The 25,271-nt window shown below is 38.1% G+C and overlaps 1 protein-coding gene across 1 annotated transcript in view; it reads left to right on the top strand.

Moving 5' to 3' along the window:
* The window catches only part of CFAP47 (cilia and flagella associated protein 47), a 429,694-nt gene that overhangs the window by 181,774 nt on the left and 222,649 nt on the right, over nucleotides 1-25,271 (top strand). The window contains 3 exon segments of the mRNA XM_014549721.1: nucleotides 2,893-3,114; nucleotides 21,588-21,669; nucleotides 23,051-23,203. Of these exon segments, the coding sequence (XP_014405207.1) occupies nucleotides 2,893-3,114; nucleotides 21,588-21,669; nucleotides 23,051-23,203 (457 nt within the window).

Genomic DNA, 25,271 nt, shown 5'->3' on the forward strand with positions numbered 1-25,271 from the left:
CTACAAATTTTATTGTTCTTCATCATTTTTTTATTTTTGATCTTCAATGTAAAACAATTTTTTTCTTTTCAAATAATTTTCTTTAGATCTTTTAATTAAGGCCATTTGGTAACAAATTTCTGAATTTGTTTCTAAAAATAAATATATTTTTCACTTTTATTCTAATTGTATCATTTTGATTTGTGTTGGATCCTAGATTGGCAGTTATTTTTTTCAGATTTAATGTATATTATTTTATTTTGTCTTCTGCTTTGCAAGTATTATCTTTGGAGCACTTTGAAAACTTTATCTTTATGTTTGGTTTTTAGCAGCTTCACTGTGATATGCCTAGAAAAGTTTTCTTTATAGTTATTATTGGAGTTCATAGTATGTTTTTTTATTTGTGGTTTCATTTTTTTAAATTGTCAATTTTGTAGCGTTCTCAGCAATATCCTTTCAAATTATGTGACCATCCCATTCTCTTGGGTTCCTCTCCTTCTTTATTCACTCTTTTGTATTTCTCATCTTTTTTTCCTCTATATTGCAATATGGAAACTTTCCTATGGCCTATATCCAGTGCATTAATTTTCTTTTCATTTGATTTAGTCTGCTGTTAAGCTCATTCATTGCTCTCTTAATTTTACTTATGGGATTTGTTCATTTCTAAATTTTCTGTTTGGTCAATTTTTATATAATTTACTAGAGGCCCGGTGCACAAAAATTGTGCATGGGGGTGGGGGTGGGGGTCCCTCAGCCAGGCCTGCACCCTCTCAAAATCCAGGACCCCTCTGGGGATGTCTGACTGCCGGTTTAGGCCTGATCCCAGGCAGTTGGACATCCTTCTCACAATCCGGGACTGCTGGCTCCTAACCACTGGCCTGCCTACCTGCCTGATCACCCCTAACCACTCTGCGCCACCCCAGGTCGTAAATAGCAGGCCTGGATGGCGGCGGGGCAGGTGGGATGGTGCTGTCCCGACCTGCCTGCAGTATGCAAATTAGCCGCCATCTTTGTTGGTGATTAATTTGCATATCACGCTGATTAGCCAATGGGAGGCGTAGCGAAGGTACAGTCAATTACCATGTTTGTCTATTATTAGATGGGATAGTTCAGTGATAAAAATTCTCAATCTTAAACATGGTACATACAGTTAGTTTAAAATCTGTTTCTCACAAATATAATATCTGGGCCTGTTCGTTTATACAGTTTGTTTGTATTGTTTACTATTTACATTGTGTCTGTTTATATTGTTTACTGTTTCTTTCCATTTGCATTCGTCTTGTTGCTTTGTCTCTTTCTTATTTAATTGTTGTATGTTTGTATTTTAATTCTGTTTAGACCATTTATATTTTCATAATTTTTGGTAGAAATATTATAAGGTCTATGCTGGTATTAATTTTCTCCATGAAATATTTGTTTTCTTTATTGGTAACTTCAGGATATACTGGCTCTGTTACATACATTACTTATAATGAAGCTGAGGAAATAAAGGTCTGGTAACTTCCATAAAGTCACAGAGCAAGTGGCAGAGCCAGGGTCTGAGCAATTGTAGTCAAACCCTAACCTAAATCAATGTTGTTTGTCCTGTAATTCTATACAATAAAAGCCTAATATGCTAAGTGTCCAGTCATCCAGTCGTTCAGTCGTTCATTCAACCAATCAAAGCATAATATGCTAATGGTATGCTAAGGCCGCTTAATTGCTTGCTATGATGTGCACTGACCACCAGGGGGCAGGCGCTCCGACAGGGTAGGTTGGCTTGCTCATGCACTGACCAAATGGCAGACAGTTGACCGGTTGACCAGTTGCTGTGATGTGCACTGACCACCAGGGGGCAGGCGCTCCGACAGGGTAGGTTGGCTTGCTGCTGGGGTTCAGCCAATCGGGACTGAATGAGATGGGCCAGACATGCCCTGGAGCCTTCCTGCTGTCCCTCCCTGGCCCTGATAGTGCACTGGTGGGGGTCCCTCAGCCTGACCTCACCCTCTCACAATCTGGGACCCCTCAGGGGATGTCAGAGAGCTGGTTTTAGCCCAATCCCGCAGGCCAGACCAAGGGAAACCACTGTTGCACAAATTCATGCACTGGGCCTCTAGTATGTGATATAAATCTACAACCTAGCAAACTGGTGAACTGCCTTTCAAAATGGCCCCTTGGGCACATTTTATTTGTCAGTCTAAGCTAATGATACATTTGTGACTGATTACTATCAAACAAATAGTATAGTATTAGATATTTGATAAACTATAGTCAGCAAAACTGATTGAAATTTTTTAATCCAATTGAAAATTAGCGTATATCACATCTTGGTGCAGGAGTTGTCAGGAAATAGAGATTGCATTATCTTATTTAAAGAACAGAGAAATACATGGGAACAATAGATCTCTGGACTTCATCTTAAAAATGAGAATTTCTAACTCATGAGCCAGTGTGCAAGATGTGCCTTTCTAAGTATTAAAAGACAAATATTGAGAGAATGTATGTAAATTGGACTTTGTTTAAACATGTGTGATGAATGTTTGAAATATATCTCAGAAACCATTATAGACATTATTATCTTTAATTTATAGCATACAAATTGAGTTCAGTGAATTACACGGCTAGTAGGTGATGGGTCCAGGATTTAATCCCTATACTGTTTAGCCAAGGCACTTATATGTTCTAATCACAATCTAATCTTTTAGACTTGACAATTGCAACATTAGATAATGATTTATGTTTTTAAAAAGATCCTGGAAAGCTCTGCGGTTATTAAAAAATTCAATTTTTACTAACAATGGTATCTGAATAAATGAGTTTTGTCATGTATTTTTATTTGATTTGGAATAGAATTTTATTTAGTCATTGGATACATTTTTTCCATAACATAACGTTTTGATATTTAAATACATTTTTAAAATTGTTTTTCCATAGGGATGTGAGTAAAATGCAAGCCTTCGGATCAATCTCATTAGATCAAAAACATGCCAAAGCAAATAACTTTTTAAGATACACTAAAACCATTTATGATGTGATACGCCACTTGAGTGGAGTAATGCCTGATGGGATTAATCCTAGTCAGTCTTTACCTGTGGATTACATTGAAAGGCTGATTCAACTTCATTTGCAACATTCTTTGGTTCTTGACTTTCTCAGGTAAGAGCAGGGATGTGCTAATTTAAAAATGTAATTATGCCCTGACATGTTCTCAGTGGTTAGAGCATCGGTCCTCCTACGGAAAGGTTGTGGGTTTGATTCTCGAGGTTTGATCCGAGGCGTGGTTGGCTCTAGTGCTGGAGGCAGCTGATTGCTTTGTCTCTCTCACATAGATGTGTCTCTCTCACATAGATGTGTCTCTCTCACATAGATGTTTCTCTCTCTCTCTCCCAAATCTCTCTTCCTTCATCACTTCCTTCCTCCCTCCCTCTCCTCCTCTTCCCCTCCCTTCCACTCTCTCTAAAAATCAAATGGAAAAAATATCCTCGGGTGAAGATTCAAATAAACAAAAAATATAATTATGGCTTGGATAGATAGATAAGTAAGTAGATGGGTAGGTAGATAGCTAGATAGATTTTGATATTATTTGTGTTTTTAGAAAATATTGGCTAAGTTTCCACAATATACAGAACGCTGTAATATATACCTTGGAAAAATGATAGCAAATAAGCATTTCATGACTTACTGAATTTATAATCTAATGCAATAATTTTCAAACTTTAGGATGCATCCAAATCATTGGGATGGCATAGTAAACATGTTGCTGGCCCTTACCAACAGAGTTATAATGCTAATTTGCATTTATAGCAAGATTCAAGTGATACTGGTACTTGTTTCCATGACCTCATTTTGAGAATCCTCATTTAAGTCAAGTATAAAAGCCATTGAAAAAAAACAGGTGTAACCAATAATTATTCTTCAGATTACTGTTAATATAATCTCAAGTTATGGGCACTGTGAATTTTTAGTCTGCATAGTCAAAATATTTTAATATTAAGTTAATGGACAGGTGAAATTTTCCATAAATTATTAATAGAAAACATAGGAAAAATATTTGTCATCATAATGTGTATGTTTCTCTGCAAAGATTAAATTGCAAGTGGCCAAGAAATAGAAAAATCAGTGCTCATTAAAACTATAAGGGGAGTGTTGGTGAATATCTAGCACTTCTTTTGACTACATTTGCAGTATCAATGTTCACTGGGACTCCCCACATTCATAGGTAGTGTTATTACTCCCTTTTCCATGCTCCTATATCACTAAAATAATATTTTTACTTGCAATTATTTATGCATTGGGGTTAATGTATTTTAAGACATATTACTATGTTCTTATATTTGGCATATTTGTGTATGGAATCTACCCCATAGTTGGCCAGAGATATTTATTTACCTTAGCAGGAATGGGGATGTAGATAAGAGGACCATTATAGCAGGAATGCAAATGAAAGATTTGGTGTTCAGTTTTTTAAATTTCTAGATCAGACTTTTTCAGTTCCTAGCAATATTATGGTCTTAAAAATTAGAAATGGTACTGAGCAAAATAGTTTTTCTTTCTTAAATTCTCACTATCATGGTAATAGCCAAAACTAGCTTGAGTTTCTTGTCACTTGCAAGAGATCTAGAAGTTATGTAAGTCATTGAAGGTGACTGAGGGAAGACCTGGGCAGCCTGTTATAGGAGATGCTGGGTTGGCAAATAAAGAGGCAGAAGGATGCCTGGCTCTGAAGCCACAATATGAACGATATATGTATGATGACAGGAGAGTGGCTAAGTCAGTTCGGAGGGACCTCTTGGTCCTTGAAGGAGCTAAGAGGGGAGATACAGGATCCCCAACTCAGGCCTCAGCAGCAGATACCCACATGGCAACTGGGCTTCACGTAGAGAGGGGACATTGCCAAAGAGACTGAGCATCCAGAAAAGTAGTCAGAGATACAAGAAAGAGTCTCTCTACCTATTCCATGTAAGCCCAAATCCATGATCCATGTCCTGAGACGCCTTCTAGAATTTGGAGGTTACTCCTTTATAAAATAATATAAAATTAAAAATACAAAAATTAGATACATGGCTTTAGAAGTGACTCATGAAAGTGAGGAAACCTGAAGTTAAAGCTTTGTTTGCTTGGCAATAAATCTACCTCCTCCCAGATGCTATCTGGCAGTGGGTAGAGGAGGTCGGAAATTTTCATTGTTTATCCCAAAGAACAGAATTATCATACAGAGACTGTTCAGGTGAGAAGAGACTAAGGTATGTGAAGATTCAAGTCTGCATTTTCTATTCCTTTATACCCAATCTGGGTGGGATAATGAGAAATATTCTATCATTTAAGGAAAATAGCACACCACTGACTCATTCATGATTCTGTATTCCCCACTAGTTTGTGAGCGTGTGGGTATATGAGGGCAGGAGCCACATCTCATTCTTCTGGCATCTCTTACCACCCACGGTCATTGATAGCCCTGAATGGGTCCAGTGGTCTTTCAATATTTATTAACATTTTCTTTTACAGAGCTTTGCTTTTTGAGCTCCTGTACTAAAAGGAATAAAACTTTGAAATTGAGTCTCAGACAGTCTAATAAGAAAGACAAAAAAATTGTGAAATATAAAACTAAGGGGTAAAGGAAGAAAAAGTAAAGCATTTGCATTCCAGGAGGGACTGTATAACCAATGAGAATCAAGTTGGAGAAAATTAGGGTGGGTACTATGAATGTTATACAATGAACTTTATTTAGAATACTAAACTATGATCTCTTAAAAATGACTTTAATTATTAAGACATTTATCCCATCATACCTATATTACTTTTCTAGGGCTACCATAACAAAATACCTCAGACTGGCTGGTCTAAACAATGCAGATTTATTTTTTTCACAGTTGGAGGTTGGAAATACAAGATCAAGGTGCAGGTAGATTGGTTTCTTTTGAGGCCTCTATGCTTGGCTTGCAGATGGCCACCTTCTCTCTTGTCCTCACATAGCCTTTCCTCTGTGTGTGCATACACTTGGTGTCTCTCTGTGTATTCAAATTTCATCTTATAAGCACTAGTCAGATTGGATTAGGGACCACACTAATGGCCTCATTTTATCTTAATCACCATCTGAAAGGCCTTAACTCTGAATAGTCATATTCTGAAGTACTGAGGGTTGTTTCAACATATGACTTTTTAGGGAGACAGTGTCATATGTGTTGTATTATAAAAATATGAACTTGCTGTTATATTTTCCAATAAATTTTTATTGCTAAATGTGAAATAATATGCATGATGTTTCTTGTCGGTTGTGCCTGTTATGGACTGGATTTTGTTTTCCCAAAGTTTGAGTGTTGAAGTCTTAACCTTTGGTGTGACTCCATTTGGAAATAGGACCTTTAGGGATGTAATTACGTTAATGGTGTCATAAAGGTTGATTGCTGAGCCGATAAGACTGGTACATTTATAAAAAGAGGAAGAGGCACCAGAGATCTCTCTTCCCCTCTTTCTTTTTGTGGGAGCACAGAGAAAAGGTTATGTAAGGACACAGCAGAAAGTGGCTATCTGCAAACCTGGAGGAAAGGTTTCAGCAGAAACCAAATTTTGTTCTTGGACGTTTTGGCTCCAGAACTGTGAGCAAATAAATTTCTCTTGTTTAACCTACTATGGCAGCCTGAGCAGATTAATATTATCTAATATTAATTATCTAAAATTCCTTAAAACCCCCTTATATAATATCATTTGTTTATAACCAACAATAATTTTTATGATGTGGTTAATTTTCAATGAAAAAAAAACTTTTTGATTTATAATTCCATAATATAGGGTGTCCCAAAATTCACGCAAGAAGTAATTTTGATAGAAAACGCAGGTTTATAATTAAAATTGTAAATTTTTTATTGACTCATAAAGTATCCAGTCTAGGGTTATGTATGGAATAGCACATCAGGTAAATGGCCTCCACGGCTTTGCTGGCTCATACGCAAAGCCGTGGTCTTCATTGTGCCTGCTCCTGGGCCATAATTGGTACTTGGTAATGCTTATAAAATTGAAGGGATTGAAATCAAAGGGAAACAGATATTAGAATCTGATTCAAGAAACCAAGTAAAATTAGGCTTTTATTTTTTGTTGTTGTTGTTGTTAATGCTCACGCAAAATTCAAATCTTGCGTGAATTTTGGGACACCCTATATAAGACTAAAACAACAGCAGAATATAAACACTGTATACCCTAGGTTGAAAATATAAAGTAGGAGCCCTTGCTGGTTTGGTTCAGTGGATAGAGCATTGGCCCACGGACTGAAGGGTCTTGGGTTCAATTCCAATCAAGGGCACATGCCTGGGTTGTAGGCTTGATCCCCATTAGGGGGCATGCAGGAGGCAGCTGATCAATGATTCTCTCTCATCGTTGATGTTTCTGTGTCTCTTTCTCCCTCTCCCTAAAAAGAAAATATAAAGTAGGATATTATATAATATAAAGCTACTATAACCCATTTCTTTTGGGTTTTCTTTAAATTTATTGGAGTGACATTGTTCAAGATGATCATATAGGTTTCAGGTGTGGGTTCTTATGTTACAAGATATGTATATTGCACCATATGTTCACTACCCAAAGTCAAATCTTTTCCTGTCACCATATATTAAGACCTCATTCTCCCCTAACCCCTTTCTCTTGGACAACCACCACATTACTGTTTGTGATCACGCGTTTCAGTTTTATGTCTCACATATGAGTGAAATCATATGGTTCTTAGCTTTTTCTGACTGACTTATTTCACTTAGCATAATGTTCTCAAGGTCCATCCATGTTGTTGCAAATGGTGCTATTTCATCCTTTCTATGGCTGAGTAGTATTCCATTGTGTATATGTACCACATCTCCTTTAATCCAGTCCTCTATCATAAGACACTTTAGTTGTTTCCTTGTCTCGGCCACCCTGAATAATGGTGCAATGAACACAGGGGTGCATATATCTTTGTGAATACATGATTTCGAGTTTTTCGTGTATATACCCAGGAGATGAATTGCTAGGTCATATTCTTAATTTTTTGAGGAATCCCAGACTGTTTTCCATAGTGGTTGTACCAGTCTACATTCCCACCAGCAGTGAATGAGGTTCCCTTTTTCCTACAACCTCTTCCAACACTTGTTATTGCTTGTCTTGTAGATAATGGCCACTCTAATAGGTGTGAGGTGTATCTCATTGTCGTTTTGATTTACATTTCCCTAATTGACAGTGAGGTTCAACATCTTTTCATATATCTATTAGCTGTTCGTATGTCTTCTTGGGGGAGGTGTATTTTCAGGTCCTCTGCCCACATTTTGATTGGGTTTTTTGTTTCGTGTTGAATTTTATGAGTTCTTTATATATTTTGGAAATTAAACCTTTGTCGGAGCTGCTGTTTGCAAATATCATCTCCTATCTGGTTTGCTGTCTTTTGTTTTGTTGTCAGTTTCTTTTGCTGTGCATAAGCTTTTTACTTTGATATAGTCCTATTCATTTTTTTTTTTTTTGCCTTTACTTCCCTTGCCATTGGGGTCAAGTTCATGAAATGTTCTCTAAAGCCAAGGTCCATGAGTTTGGTACCTATATTTTCTTCTTTGTAACTTATTAGTTTAGGCTTTATATTTAGGTCTTTGATCCATTTTGAGTTAGTTTTTTTTTTACATGTGAAAATCTGTAATCCAGTTTCATTCTATTGCATGGGGCTTTCCAGTTTTCCCAGCACCATTTATTGAAGGGACTATATTTACTCCATTGTGTGTTTCTGGCTTCTTTGTTAAAAATTCTCTCTCCAAATACATGTAGTTTTATAGCTGGGCTCTCTGTTCTGTTCGATTGATCTGTGTGTCAGCTTCTCTGGCAATACTATGCTGTTTAGATTATCTTAGCTCTGTAGTGTAATTTAAAGTCAGGTAGTATGATACCTCCAGCTTTGTTTTTTTCTTCTCGGGATTGCCTTGGCTATTCAGTGTCTTTGGTGATTCCATACAAATCTGATGATTTCTTGTTCTATTTCTTTAAAAAATGACTTGGATTTTAATGGACATTGCATTGAAACTGGACATTACTCTGGGTAATATGGACATTTTAACTATGTTAATTCTTCCAATCCATGAACACGGGATATTTTTCTATTTTGTTGTGTCTTTCTCAATCTCATTTAATAATGCTTTGTAATTTTAAGAATATATGTCACACATTCTTTGGTGTTTATTCCTACCTAGGTAATTTATTGTTTTGGTTGCAATTGCAAAAAGAATTGTTTGTTTTTTTTCATTTCTTTTTCTGCAGTTTTGTTGTTAATCTACAGGAAAGCAATGGATTTTTGCACATTGATTTTTGTATCCTGCAACTTTACTCTGTTTGTTTATTGAGTCTTTATGGTTTTCTATATACAGAATCATGTCATCAAAAAAGTGATAATTTTACTTCTTCCTTCCCTATCTGGATGCCTTTTATTTCTTTCTCTTGTCTTATTGCTTTGGGTAGTACTTCCAGCACTATGTTGAATAAGAATGGTGAGAGTAGATGTCCTTATCTTGTCCTGATCTTAAAGGAAAAGCTTTCAGTTTTTCATCATTAAATATGAAATTAACTGAGGGTTTGTCATACTTGGCTTTTATTATGCTGAGGTACTTTGCTTCTTTTCCTATTTTATTGAGTGTTTTAATCATAAATGGATGTTGTATCTTATTAAATGCTTTTCTGCATCTATTGCTAAGATCATATGATTTTTGTCCTTTCTTTTGTTAATGTGATGTATTACATTGATTGATTTGCATATGTTGAACCATCCTTGTGTCCCTGGAATGAAGTGCACTTGATCGTGATGTATTTTTGATGCTCTGTTGTATTCAATTTGCTACTATGTTGTTTAGGATTTTGCATCTGTATTTATTAGAGATATTGGTCTATAGTTTTATTTCTTAGTGTTATCTTTGCAAGGTTTTAGTATCAGGGTTATATTGGCCTTATAGAATGTGTTAGGAAGTATTGCCTCTTCTTCAATTTTTGGAAAAGATTGAAAAGGATAGGTTTTAAATCTTCTTTAAATATTTGGTAGAATTCACTGGTGAAGCCATCTGGTCCTGGACTATTGTTTTTTGGGAGGTTTTTGATAGTTGTTTCAATTTCCTCACTGTTGATCAGTCTATTTTGATTTTCCAATTCTTCATGATATAGACTAGGAAAGTTATATAATTCTAGGAACTTATCCATTTCTTCTAGGTTATTGAATTTAATGGCATATAATCTCTCATAATATTCTAGTATGATCCTTTGTATATCTATGATACTATCTGTGGTGACTTCTCTTATTTCTTTTCCCTTCTTTCCTTAGGGAGTCTAGCTAGGGGTTTGTCAATTTTATTAATCTTTTCAAAGAACCATCTCTTTGTTTTATTAATTTTTGGATAATCTTTTTGTTCTCTATTTCATTCAATTCTGTTCTCATTTTTATTATTTCCTTTCTTCTGTTGACTTTGTGTTGCTTTTGTTCTTCTTTCTCTAATTCCTTAAGATGTAATGTTAGGTTGTTTACTTGAGATTTCTCTTGCTTTTTGAGATAGGCCTGTAACAATATAATCTTCCCTCTTATTACTGCTTTTCCTGCATCCCAGAAGTCTTGATGTGTTATATTGTTATTCTCATTTGTCTCTCTCTCTCTATATATATATATTTTTTTAAAAAAATATATTTTATTGATTTTTTACAGAGAGGAAGAGAGAGAGATAGAGAGTTAGAAACATCGATGAGAGAGAAACATTGATCAGCTGCCTCCTGCACATCTCCTACTGGGGATGTGCCCGCAACCCAGGTACATTCCCTTGACCGGAATCGAACCTGGGACCCTTCAGTCTGCAGGCTGACGCTCTATCCACTGAGCCAAACCGGTTTTGGCTGTCTCTCTATATATTTTGATCTAATCTGTTATTTCTTCTTTGTCCAGTCATTTTTTAGTGGTATGTTGTTTAATCTCTATGCATTTGTGGGTTTCTTTGCTCCCTTTTTGCAGTTATTTTTAATTTAAAGGCATCATGGTCAGAGAATATGCTTGGTATAATTTCAATCTTCTTGAATTTGTTGCCCACCTTTAGATGTTTCAATGCACAGGTGTTTAATCCTACCAGTCCTGAGGCCCTGAACCTAACTGTCCCCTATACCTGGGCTCCTGAGCATTAAAGAGAAAAAACCAACATGATATAGAAAAATATTAGTTACATGCAAACAAGTGGTTAGAATAAGATGGAACTTGGAGACATTGTAGAAAATAGGTCTACCTTTCATCTACCTTTCATCTAGCGCCAGTATTCCACCTTTGTGTGGAAATTACCTAAAAATTGGTACAGCGGTCTGGTATGCATCTGTGTTGAGCAGGGATTTCTTTGTTCAATTATAGTTGGTCAACTTGTTGAAATTTCAGGGGGAGAAAACAAAGGGTTCTCTCACACCATCAGTCCTCTGATATTCTGCATTTTCTTTATTACTAATTTCTAATTCCTTTGATATTTTTTAAAAAGTTTTCATTTACCAAAATAAATACACTTAAGAAAAAAAAGCTTACTTTCCTTTATAAGTAAATTCAATTCCAGGTGTGACTTTATTTCTTTTAGCTTTAAAAACTACTAATATACTGGTCAGCCTAGCCTGTTTTGTTACAGAAATTACCAGGTGACTGAAAAATACATAGGAGTATTTGGAGATACAGGAAAAACCCATTTATTTTCAGATGTTTCACATGTAGTAGTACAGTGACTCAGGGGAGACTGTTTCTCTCCAAATCCTGAGCAAGCCAATATGGAGGAAGCTTTATCTTTATACCCCTTGGTTTCTTTGTCCCCCAAATAAGGATCAGATTTCCAGACCTTTTGCAGGCTTTGCAAAAAGCCCCATGTGTTGGGATGGGGGCTGTGAGACCATACCTAAAGGCCTGGCCTGGCACCAGCACTGATAACCCCCTCTGGGGGTTGTGTATTGTTCATGTTTTATGGCCTCTGTAAAATGGGAGTATTTAGGTAAACAGGTCTTGCAAGACCAGATAATTAAGGAAGGGGCAGTGACTAGACTATAGACTATAACAGCAGGGGTCCTCAAACTACAGCCCGCGGGTCACATGCAAATACAAATATTGTATTTGTTCCCGTTTTGTTTTTTTACTTCAAAATAAGATATGTGCAGTGTGCATAGGAATTTGTTCATTGTTTTTTTTTAAACTATAGTCTGGCCCTCCAACGGTCTGAGGGACAGTGAACTGGCCCCCTGTTTAAAAAGTTTGAGGACCCCTGCTAACAGGAATGTGCATTAGGGATACAGTCAGGCTGCTAGCACCCCCCCCCCAACCCCCAAATCTCCTATTTTCCTCATCAATTTGGCTCAGTGGATAGAGCGTCGGCCTGTGGACCAAAGGGTCCCGGGTTCGATTCTGGTCAAGGACACGTAACTCAGTTGCAGGCTCCTCCTGGGCCGGGCCCTGGGCCGGGCTCCTACAGGAGACAACCAATTGATGTGTTTCTCTCACATTGATATTTCTGTCTGTCTTTCCCTCGCTCTTCCACTCTGTCTAAAAATCAATGGAAAAATATCCTTGGTGAGGATTTAAAAAAAAAAACAACAACAAAAAACTATACTGGCCAGAGTGGCTCAGTTGGTGGGTCATTGTCCTGTCTACTGAAAGATTGCCAGATTCATTCCCAGCACACAACCTCAATCCCAAGGGGGTGTGCAGGAGGCAGCTGAATGATGTTTCGCTCTCACATGGATGTTTTTCTCTCCCTCTCCCTGTCTCTCAAAATCAATTAAAAGAAAACATGAACAACAACAAAAAAAACCCTGTGCATTCTTATGCATGGTCACTATTATATCTTATTTAATGGAATTGCATCTAAGAATGAAAATATTTCAAAGGAAATAAATGATTCTGGATAAGTGAGGTAAAAGAGCATGGCTTTTGAATTGGGTAGAAGTCTTAAATTCTACCTTTTATACTCCTGTGACTTTGCACAAGTTACTTACCCTGTTTAAGCCCCAATTTCAATATCTGTAAAACTGACGGTTATAATTCTCAATCTTGATAATAGAATAGATAGAATAAAATGTGTAATGCATGATGCATAGTAGATGACAGTGATGATGATGAAGTGTAATAAATTATTACTAATGGCTTTCATGGGCTAAAATGTTTTCTTAAATTCTTCCAATACAGTTACCATTAATGCATACTGACCACTGATTCTTTTGGCATCACTGTCATTGAAATAAAATATTTTAAAAAATCTATGATCCTTTTAGACCTAAATGTCTGTTCACATAAAGAATACCAGAGAACCAGTGCTTATCAACTGTCTGTATATTTATAAGATTAATGAAACCTTTATTTAAATTTTTATAAATTTAAAATCAAAAGCACATGACTTTTCTCTTAATTTTACCACTTCATACCCTTGGTCATTGATTAACTCAATAAAGTAAATGCTTTAATTCAATAAGGCAAAAATTGTAATGCCATTCTTATTTTTAAAAAATTTATTTGTGCTTTTAAAATCTTATGGAATATTAACTGTCAATAAAAGGAGGTTTTGATACTTAACTAGGTCTTTATTGTTTTTGCAATATAAAAATCAAATAGTTTTCTGATAGCATCATTAAACTCTATGGTACTTGTGATTGCCATGGTATTCTTGTAGCATTATTTTTGGAACAGATCCAGTAGTGTTGACATTAACATGGGAGGTTTCTGTTTTGACATTTTGTGGTATGAGGATTCAGGTATAGAAGAATGATTTTGGCATTAATGCCAAGGCATTCAAATTCATTGCTCTTTCATAAGCAAATATATGCCTATGAGGATATGCTAGCTCTGATAAAGTTCCTCAACATTCAGAATGTGGCAGTAGGATTAATAAAATTGGGTCATTAATCCAAAATATGTGCATATGTTTCAGCATGGAAATAAGTATATAAAATGATAATAAATGTTATTAGCTTCCCCATTTGAATTTAGTGACAGCAGGTGAGGACTTTTGTACAAGTGAAATTATATTTATTTTGTGCAATTAATGGGAAACTATAATTTTTGGAGATGAAGTTTAGAATTTAATAACTCATTACACCTAATTTTATTTTGTTCTACTCAGGGTAAACTTGGAAGAAATATGCAAATAGAAAGCTTAGAATGTAAAAGTATAATCCAATCAGTTATGAAAGTTAACACTATAACACTACTGACCAGACATAAACTATTTTTTAAATTTTTCCTTTTTATTGAATTTATTGGCACAACAAAATTATACAGGTTTCAGGTGTACAATTTACAACACACCATCTGTGCACTGTATTGTGTGTCCACCACCCAAAGCCTAAATATTGACAAAACATAATTGTAAATTCCTTCTTGGGGATTGATGAAGTTAGGTCTTCACATAGATGGAAGATAAACAGAAAGAAACAGGCCTCTTGTAGGGGATGAAAAATAATGTTTTCTGTTCCCTTCTAGGTTCTTGGCTGTAATAAAATGCATTAACAGGAGGGAAAAAAAACACAGCTTAATTATGTGCATACATATGGTAGTCCTATAGAGATGTGAGACTGGGAGGCAGCCAGAAGATTGAGGCTTATATATTACTAGAGGCCTGGTGCACAAAAATTTGTGCACTGGCGGGGGCGGGGGGTGTCCCTCAGCCCGACCTGTGCCCTCTCACAGCCTGGGACCCCTCAGGAGATAACCACCTGCTGGCTTAGGACCGCTCCCGGGTGGCAGATGGCAGGCCTGATGCAGCGGTGCCTGCCCCACCTCCCCGGGTCGCAGATGGCAGGCCCGGATCCCACGCTGGGTAGCAGATGGCAGGCCCGGATGGCAGCGGGCGGGTGGCGGATTGCACTGTCCTGCCCCACCTGCAGTATGCAAATTTAACATCCATCTTTGTTGGGTTAATTTGCATACTCTTCTGATTGGCTGATGGGCATAGCGAAGGTACGGTCAATTAGCATCTTTGTCTTTTATTAGTGTAGATTCTGAGCTGAGGAAAGAGTTAGAGGAGTCCAGGGCTTCAAACTTTGTGGATTGGAGTGGGGACGGGGGCAGGGACTGAGAGGGAGTCTGAGTGGAGGAGGAAGAAGTCTTTGTTTTAAACAAGAGTTATCCCGCCAGGCAGGTCTCTCAGGTGAAATGTTATTGCTAGTAATAGCTCTCTTCCTAGTAAAGCTTCTTTTCTAACGTAAATTTCCTTTATAAATGTAGATTTTCATTACAAAGGGTAACTTCTACTCTATTTTCTAAGCTTCTCCTGTGTCTGTGTTTTCTCCAAAGAGCATATTTTGGGGTGGCCTATTCTTCTCTTCATAACAGCATCTGTAAAATGCTGTTAAAGAACAAAATTCAACTGAGTAAATTTTAAAGATCTTATTGACTTTGTTCCAAAATGTATAAATCAGACAGCATCCCTTCTAGCAGAGAGAAGGAGCGTCAAAGAGCTACTATCCAAAGCAAGATATTTTATAAGCAGAAGGGAGTATGAAAAAGGAAGTTGTACTGAGGCAATGTAGGGGAGAGTGGAATTGATAACTGGAACTGTGAGATGAGGTTTTTTCCCCAGGATTGTGCTCTCCATGCCGAAGAATAAGCTCCGTGGACCAGAAGATTTAAGCAAAAGTGTGGAAAATTTATTACAAGCAGATTCCTACTCTCTGCACGGGGGAGGGGAGCCCAATAATCTATCCCTATGGTCACCTGATTGATTCCCTCAATTGTTCTTGCCCAGCAATGGACCTGAACTTTCCCTGTTTCTATGTGTTTTTTCTCTGTTCCTATGTTGAACTTTCTCTGTTTCTATGTGTTCATACACCTTGTTGCTGCAGGCCCTCCTTGTTTTCCCATGCCTCTGGCTTTGTGTCCAAAAACATTTTATTATTTCAGCATGGTTGGTTTCTGTTATTAGACTTGCTCAAACTGCCGTGTCTGCCCCTGCCTGTGTTCTACTGGCCTTTGTTTCCTGCTGGACCCCTGCCCTATCTGCCAGCATTTCAAGCTAACTTCTCTCAGAATGAGCCACCCCAAAATGTGCCACTTTGGCATGAGGATTATTTTGAGTTGAAGGCAGTTGTGACTCAGCAGACTCAGGAAAAGCTTTCTTCTCCCTTAACTGCCTAAAAGAATTTTGATAGAGAGCCTGTACCCTGAAGAAGCTATTACCAGAGAGAACTTTTTATGTCAGGAAAGCTTATCTGCACAGCAGGGCAACCATTTGTTGACCAAACATCTACTCATCTCATTTTCATATGAATTGTCTGTCTCCCTTTTGAAACCCCAGACCCTTACCCCATTTTCCTCAATTACCTGCCTGCCTTGGAATTTCACTTCTTTATGGGCTCTCATGGATGAATATTTAATTTGTTTTTCCTCTGTTAATCTGCCTTGTGTCAATTTGATTATTAGACCAAGCAGAGAACCTAGAAAGAAAGAAGGAAAACATTTTCCACCCCTACGCCACAAAAAGTAGACTGGTTATTGCAAGGTCACTTTCCTTTAGGACAGCGGTTCTCAACCTGTGGGTCGCGACCCCTTTGGGGGTCGAACGACCCTTTCACAGGGGTCACTGAAGACCATCGGAAAACACATATATAATTACATATTGTTTTTGTGATTAATCACTATGCTTTAATTATGTTCCATTTGTAACAATGAAAATAGATCCTGCATATCAGATATTTACATTATGATTCATAACAGTAGCCAAATTACAGTTATGAAGTAGCAACGAAAATAATTTTATGGTTGGGGGTCACCACAACATGAGGAACTGTATTAAAGGGTCGCGGCATTGGGAAGGTTGAGAACCGCTGCTTTAGGGGATGGCAAGGCTGTACTATCAGGGAGATTACCTAACTAATGCTGATTGGGCAATTCCGATTGAATGGTTTAAAATTCCATTTCTGGGAGAGGTCAAACTGTAAGTAAGTCTTGGTTTGGTGATGTGGGGCTTAGCATATGCAACTCCATTTTGGGCCTGTTGTCTTGTCCTTACCAATGCAAAACTGCCTTCTTACGTTCTCAACTTTTTCCTGAGGACTTACTCTCTGCTGGACACTATGGAGTACTCAAATGAATACCATGTGGCCTCCCTTCTCAAGAAGCTCTCAGTTTAATGACTCTGATAGTTTTCCCTAGTCTCCCAATAGCATTTTATAGAAGTGGTCATTTCTTCCTGAGATCCTGTCTTGGCTTTGGATGCAAGGAAGTATTCCAATTTCTTCATATGTCTGTCTTTCACTTTCTAGGATTTCAGCTTAATGGGGCTCATTGAGTTCTTATATAGGTGTTAGGTTGGCTCCTTTTGCTAAGAAGTGGTGTCCCATTAAAATTAGATTTTATTTAAACCTATAGTGATTTGAATATAATGAAGATTCATAAAAATAATGTAGATGCTTCCACCCCCACTTCTCTCTTTTATTCATCTGTGCTGTCTTCAAGGTTTGAGCTTTCAGAATCAACTTAAGGCTCCTTTCTGCTTTTTCTTCATTTCACATTTCAGTAGTTCTAGGACTGCAAACTGCTGAGGGTGTTCCAGAGTTGAGTACTAGATGAGGCATTCTTCTCTGGTAAATGCTTATGGTGAGTGGAGTTCTATGCTCACTCCATGAGATATATACCTCAACATCCAAATCCCTTCTAGGGAACGCTCCTGCCAAAACTATTAGATGCCTATAGGTTCTGGTGGTGATGGATATGCATATGAAGAGTTTGGCTTAAAATATTTCAAGGAATTTGACAGTGAAAAAATAATAAAGTCTTAAAATGTGATAAATGTTTTTAAATGTATAAAGTAATATAAATAGGTAATTGCTGCTTAACCTATACTACTTTATGCCATCAAAGAGGCCACAAATTTGGGGTGTTCTCTTTGTAAAAATAATTGATGGATTGTGTTATATTTGGGGGTTTTCTATATTCAGGCTTATATGTGTTAGGGTTGCCAAAGGAGGAGTACACAAGGCCGAAAGTGGTAAAGAATTAAAAATGTATTAGATCCTCTGGAAACCAGTTGGGCTGACTCCCAAAATGGTGCCAGTGAGCCAGATTAGGAGGAGTGGGAGATATACTGTATGTCTCCTGTGGAGGTCAGGGTAACTGGTGGGCAGGAGTCTGGGTGTAGGCAGTCCACTTAAAACTGGGTGAGGCAGTTTACTGGAAACTGAAAGCAGTTTTAATATCTTGCAAAACCTGTAATGAGAATAATAGGAAAACCTCCGGGAGGGTGAGAGCCCCAGGCTGGGCATAATGGAGTGCAGGGAAAAGGTAGACTATGCCTAATAGTCCAGCCATTTGTTTTGTTATTTTCCCTGTAAGCTGAGGGTCTGTCTAACATTTTCTTCCTCAAGGATTTTAAGCACTGAATACTTTCAGAGCAAAAGGGGTGTCGGGTCTCTTCTATAACTGCTTCCTGCTGAAAGGCAGTAAGGTTTTTCTTCAAAGCTAAAAATCCTTGCTCTCTTTCAGAGGGACGATGAGGCCTGGGCACAGAAGGAGGTTGTGATGGTATCTAGGAGTGGTATTTTCTGAGTACAAGTAGGGCTTGTAACTTGGTGCTTTATAAATTTTAGTATTATTAGGGAAAAAGCTAGAGCATCAAGAATTATGACAAATAAGTCTGGTGGAAGGAAAGAGACATTAATCTGGAGGGTTGTGGTCTAATATACCCAAATGAGGTTTATTCTCTTAAGTTCATTTGTCCTTGTGTATGGTTGGCAAATGGCATAATTGGATTTCTGCTGTCTCTTTCCCTGAGTAGGTTGATTTAAGCTATTTACCCTCTGGCTGGGGAGGAATAGTGCAAATAATTTATTCTTAAGTGTCCTTGGTTTAGGGACCATAGGATTTACTAGATGGCTGCGGATTGCTTGGCATCTAGATTTGCTAGATGGCTGCAAATTGCTGTTTAACTAGCCCAGTTTCCCTATTCTGCTTGTCCTGGCTTACTGGCCTGTGTCATTTATATAACTTCCTTTTAAAATTTCTTCTTACAAACCTTCTATAACTTCCACAAACCTTTCTGCAACTGTCACAAACTTTTGATAACCGGAATGGTGAGCCGAGGTGTTTTTCCGGGGTCGTGTCTCATGATGCCAAAGAATGAGCTTCGCAGACCAGAAGATTTAAGCAAAAGTGTGCAAAATTTATTACAAGCATATTCAGACTCCCCGCAAGGGGAGGGGGACCCAATAATGGTCTGCCCCCTAAAGTTTTGTAGTCCAGGGATATATATTTGCTACAAGCCTGCTCTATGTCTATCTGTGTCATCACCTGACTGATTCCCTCAATTGTTCTTGCCCAGCAATGGACCTGAACTTTCCCTGTTTCTATGTGTTCTTTCTCTGTCCCCATGCTGAACTTTTTGTGTTTCTATGCGTTTGTACACCTTGTGACTGCAGGCCCTCACTTGTTTTCCCATGCCTTCTGCTTTGTGTCCAGAAACAGTTTATTATTTCTGCTTGGTTGGTTTTTGTGATTAGGCTGCTCAAACTGCCGTGTCTGCCCCTGTCCATTTACCACCTGCCTTTGTTTTCCACTGGACCCCTGCTCCCCTGCCCTGTCTACCTGCGTTTCAAGTTAATCCTCTCACCTTCTTACAGCTTTCAGAAATTGAGAGAAGTTAGCTTGAAATGCAGCCAGATAGGGCAGGGGTCCAGTGGGAAACAAAGGCAGGTAGAAAATGGACAGGAGCAGACATGGCAGTTTGAGCAAGCCTGATAACAGAAGCCAACCATGCCGAAACAAATAAAATGTTTTGGATACAGAGTGGGAGCATGGGAAACCAAGGGCGGGCCTGCAATAAACAAGGTGTACATACACATAGAAATAAAGTTCAGGTCCGTTGCTGGGCAAAAACAATGGGGGAATCAATCAGATGGTGACACGGATAGATATGGAGCAGGCTTGTTGCACATATATACTCCTAGAACGACTTGCTTTGTTGGCAACCCATTCTTTGGGCCCCTCCCCTTGCGGGGAGTTGGAATTTGCTTGTAATAAATTTTCCACACTTTTGCTTAAATCTTCTGGTCCCGGGAGCTCATTCTTTGCCGTTGCAAGACACGACCCCAGGAAAAACACCTCAGCTCACCATTCTGGTTATCAAAATAACAGGCTTTAGAACTCACTTTATTTTTTCTTCAAAATTCATCTCTATGCCCATGCCTTCTATTACCAAAACCATACAAATTTTCCATTTAATTAGATTTTTAGCTCTTAGAAACCTTAATTTTCTAATGGTAACCAAAAAGTAAACATTTTAAAATGTTATAATGTTACTAGTGACCCAGTGCATGAAATTCATGCACATTAAAAGGGAATGGAATGTAATAACTTAATTAAAAAATGTAAAAAAAAGGGAATTAGAGGAAATATTTTAATATTGCTATTTGCCCTTTCTCTATAATAGAAGTGTCAGAGATGAAAGAAAATTAGTAAGATGTATATGAAAATCTTCCTCCTGTCAGAGTCTGGGGCATGCCATAGGAACCAGAGTCAAGTCCCCGCCCACCCACGTGCACCTCGAAATTGCGCGAGACCCAGAACCAGCTGGCCCCAACCCCATTGGACTAGATCCAGACCCACCTGGCCCCACCCCTCTAAAGCCCTGCCAGGTGGGGGGCATGACCTGAGGTCCTCTTCAAACCCCGCCAGGTGGAGGTGCAGCCTCAGGTCCCCTGGTTTGGGGCAGGGTGCGTGGCCTGAGGTCCCCTGGCCCGGGCTGGGAGGGTGCGCCTTGCAGTCCCCTGGCCCAGGCCAGGGGGCACGGCCTGAGGTCCTCTTCAAACCCCGCCAGGTGGGGGTGCAGCCTCAGGTCCCCTGGCTTGGGGCAGGGTGCGTGGCCTGAGTCCCCTGGCCTGGCGCTGGGGCAGGGGCTACGCCTTGAGGTTCCCCTTCAAGCCCTGCTGGGTGGGGGATGCAGCCTGATGTCCCCCAGCCTGGCGCCAGGGCAGGGGACGCGGCCTGAGTTCCCCCGTCTAGCCCCACTAGGAAGGGGGTGCAGCCTCAGGTCCCCTGCCCTGGCCCAGCGCCGGCAGCTTCAGGTCCCTGCTGTTTGTTTGTTGAGGCTCGTTATGGGAACTCGGCCTCTGCTGTGGGCGCAGCCATCTTGACTGTTACGGCATAATAATCCATTTGCATATCCCCTCTTTATTAGATAAGATGTTTTTTTCCCATGACTATATCTACTGTCTCATCATGATTTACAAGCAAAATCTGGAAAGCCTACAAAAATGTGTTTACCAGTAGTGGTTATCTAGGAATAATATAGAAAATATTTGCTGTTATTTTTGGTGAAGAAAGTCAACTTTGTATAGTTTATTTCAATGTAAATAAAATGTGATTTTTATTGGTTACTGCTTTGATAATAGGGGCTAAATCAGGACTCCCTATATCCCATTAACATATAAGGATTGACATGGATGATTAAAGGCACTTAGTAAGATCTTTCTCATTAATCAGCTCTGTAAAGGAAACATCATATACACATTAAGGGAAAAATTTTAAATTAATTACATAATTGTTAAAAATTAAAATTTAATAAACAAACTATATGACATTGAAATCATTTAATCAAAGTTGAAATGCAAATCGTGAGTGTTATACTATAATAATTTGAATTTTTCTTTTTTAATTTTAGAGCTCGAGGAGCATATCTTTCTTATATACAGCCAGAATTTCTGTTCGAACCAGAAGATTACAAGAAATGGGTTGAAATGAGAGTAAGGGAATATAATTTCTTGGAACAACTGCTCAGATATTGAATTTACTGATTTTTGGTATTTGCTTGAAGGTTTCATTTCAGAATCCTTGATTTTTTATTTATGAAATATCCTAAGGATTATGCCTCTGTGGGTGACATATAATAGTATATATATTTTTTTGTATTTGTCTAAAAACCTCTGTAGAGCCTAGGCAGAAATGATCACATGGTTTTCTTTCTTTTTAAAAAAATATATTTTATTAATTTTTTACAGAGAGGAAGGGAGAGGGATAGAGAGTTAGAAATATAGAAACATCGATCAGCTGCCTCCTGCACACCCACTACTGGGGATGTGCTTACAACCAAGGTACATGCCCTTGACCGGAATTGAACCTGGGACCCTTCAGTCTGCAGGCCAACGCTCTATCCACTGAGCCAAACTGGTTAGGGCAACACAAGGTTTTCTTAAAATCTATAAATAATTGCTTCTTTTAAGGGATTTAGAAATGAAGAATGGAGTGTGCTTATGTAAATTTTTTCTTAAAATGAATTTTTAGATTATATGTCTTCCAAACACAATACTGGTTTAACTTCTCCACCACTTGCCACTTCCTTTTTTCAATTTTACAGGAGGATATGGGGAATTTAAATAAGATATGCATAGTTTTTTTGAATTATGCAATTCATTTTATGGAAATCTATTGAGAAGGGGTATTGTTCTGAGATGTCTGCAGGCTTTGAGGCAACTCTAGTTGTGGTACTGTTACTATAGTCACCACGTGACATTAGTAGTAGAGCCAGGGGCCTTTTCTTTGCCACTCTCCTGAGTTTCTGTGGCTTAATTTAAAGAGTGTGGCTCCCAGGGGTTCTGAGTTCAGAATAAATTTGCATTTCATTCTGCTATTTTTGCCCCAGAACTAGTGAGTGCACTGAATGAATACTAGTAAATCTATGACCTCAATAAAGGGCTATGAGTTCCAGAAAGTTACCTGTGTTGATTGTTTCTATGACTGCCACAAGGAGAATTATAAAAGATCTATTTTTTTAAAATGTATTTTTATTGATTTCAGAGAGGAAGGGAGAGGCAGAGAGAGAGATAGAAACATCAATGATGAGAGAGAATCATTGATCGGCTGCCTCCTGCACGCTCTCTAGTGCAGATCGAGCCTGCAACCTGGGCATGTGCCCTTGACTAGAATTGAACCTGGGACCCTTCGGTCTATAGGCTGATGCTCTATCCACTGAACAAAACCAGCTAGGGCAAGAGATCTTGATTAATGTGTGAAGGGGACATGTAAAAGTTTTATTAAAAGACAATATATATATGCTAAGTAGTTAAAATTTTGAACTTCTATTTGCCTTGCATTTTAATTAATGTTGTGATTTTTTTTTTATTAAAGACTAAAGCCTTGTCAGTATGTTCCTCTTTACCTAAGGAAAAGCCACCATGTTCCTCTTTACTTAAGGAAAGGCGATATATTGTTATAGATATGACTGAGTTTGAAACCTGGAGTCAACGGGCATGGACAGATGTACTCCTTCAGATATACAAGGTATCATTTCTCTTCCTGTTCATTGCTAGAGTTTTTTGGTTAATTTACATAGATAGTGTATTAGTTCAGGTTTAGGCAATATTGCTGTAAAAGATTTAAAATCCTAGTGGCTCAAATAAGATAGAATTTTATTTGTCTCATGGAACTGTGGAGAAGTAAGTGGTCTAGAGGCAGTGGGGTGTCTCTTCTATCCTCAGTACTGGGCTTTCATGCTGGGTCAATTTCTTAGAATAAGGAAGGACAGATAAAGGAATAGAAGACAAGTAAATTCCTTTTAAGGATATTTTCTGGAAAATGCATCATTTCCCTTTCACATCCCATTGGGATGAATTTAGTCATGTGACCGCATCTAGCTTTAAGGGAAGTTGAGAAGTATAGTCTCTAAAATTGGTAGCTATAGGCATTTTCCAATATTAAAATTAAGAATTAAAAAATGGATATTTGTGAAAATTATGGTCTCCACCTGTAATGCATAATATTCTCTTGTAAAGTTATTGTGGAGACATTCACTAGGATTCATATAACTGTAGGCAAGATCAGGTGTTGATGAGATTCTCCAATTAACTTCATGCTAAGGTGCATGTGCAGGTAAATTAATGTATAAATTGTGCCTTCACTACTGTATCTTTATTGCTTAAACAAGCACTGGTTTCAGTTCTGGAATAATTTCCTAAGGTCCCAAGGAAATATGGCACTATACATTTTGCTCACTAAAGCCAATGGAGGCTTCTGTTCTATCCTCACTCATGAATAGGGTAAGCTATGGGACAGGGAGTTAAAACAAAAAAGTTAAGTTAAATAAAAGCAGCAGTTAGTCACTCAAAGGAAAAGACAGAATTAAAAGCTAAATAGCATTATATGTCACAAATTGCTTTTTAAATGTCCTCTTGTTTAATCTTCACAACCAATAATCCCTAGTTTAGAGAAGAGGAGACTAGAGTTTATAGGCATACCTACTTCCTTCCAAGATCTGCTTTTCCAGTTCTCTGCTGCTCTCTGGCAATCTAAAATCTTCATGGCAGCCAGTGACCCAGGCCTACCTTCTGGAAAGTTCCTTCTGTTACATATTCCCATTTACTCCTCTTCTCTTCTTTCCACCTCAACCTGCCCTGTCTTCCTTGCTGGATGTCAAGAGAAGAAATCCTATTTTTTCTTGATTAATTCCGAGAAGAAGGTATTAGGATGTTTGTGACTCTCAGCCAAACTTATAATTGGGAAAGACATGTTCTTCTTTTATTAACTCCAGTCTGCATGATCTGTCATTTTGCCCAGTGATAGGAGCAACTCCAAAACAGAAGATCAGCACACGTTCTAATTTAGGGACAAACTAGTCCTAATCTTGCTTTGTGGACTTGATTCACACACTTATTATTTATTCATTTTTGCAGCATTCATAGATATGCTTAGTTCATTTAATCTGTCTTCCCTATCTGTGAATCTATGAATTTAGAAACCAGATTTCACTTGTAAACTTAATAGTGTGTCACCTACATAGTGGATGCTCAGCAAATATTTGTTTAATGAATTTATTCAACCACTATTATGTTTCAGGCTCTATGAGGATAAGAGTTAACTTGATATATTCTATATCCTCAATAATTTTGTGTCTTGGAATATATTAGCAAGTAAGTATATATAATTACAAGGAAGCATGACAAATGCTATGACAAGGCAAGCCCAAATAACTAAGGATGAGTGCCCATAGAGAGGATCCTGACTTTCCTGGCTCGGGGAAAGTTTCCAGGAAGAAGATCAATTTAAACGGAGTCTTGAGAAATGTGCCCTAGCTGGTTGTGCAGTGGTTAGAGCATTGGCCCATGGACTGAAGGGTCTCAAGTTCAAATCCAGTCAAGGGCATGTACCCTGGTTGCAGGCTTGATTACCAGCCTCCAGTGGGCGTCTATGCAGGAGGCAACCAATTGCTGTGTCTCTGTCTTTCCCCCTCCCTTCCACTCTCTCTCTCTCTAAAAAAAGAAATCAATGGAAAAATGTCCTCGGGTGAGGATTAACAATAAATAAATAAATAAATAGGTAGGTAGGTAGGTAGGTAGATAAATAAATAAATAAA

Source organism: Myotis brandtii, unplaced genomic scaffold, assembly GCF_000412655.1.
Source record: "Myotis brandtii unplaced genomic scaffold, ASM41265v1 scaffold568, whole genome shotgun sequence".
Taxonomy (NCBI): Eukaryota; Metazoa; Chordata; class Mammalia; order Chiroptera; family Vespertilionidae; genus Myotis; species Myotis brandtii.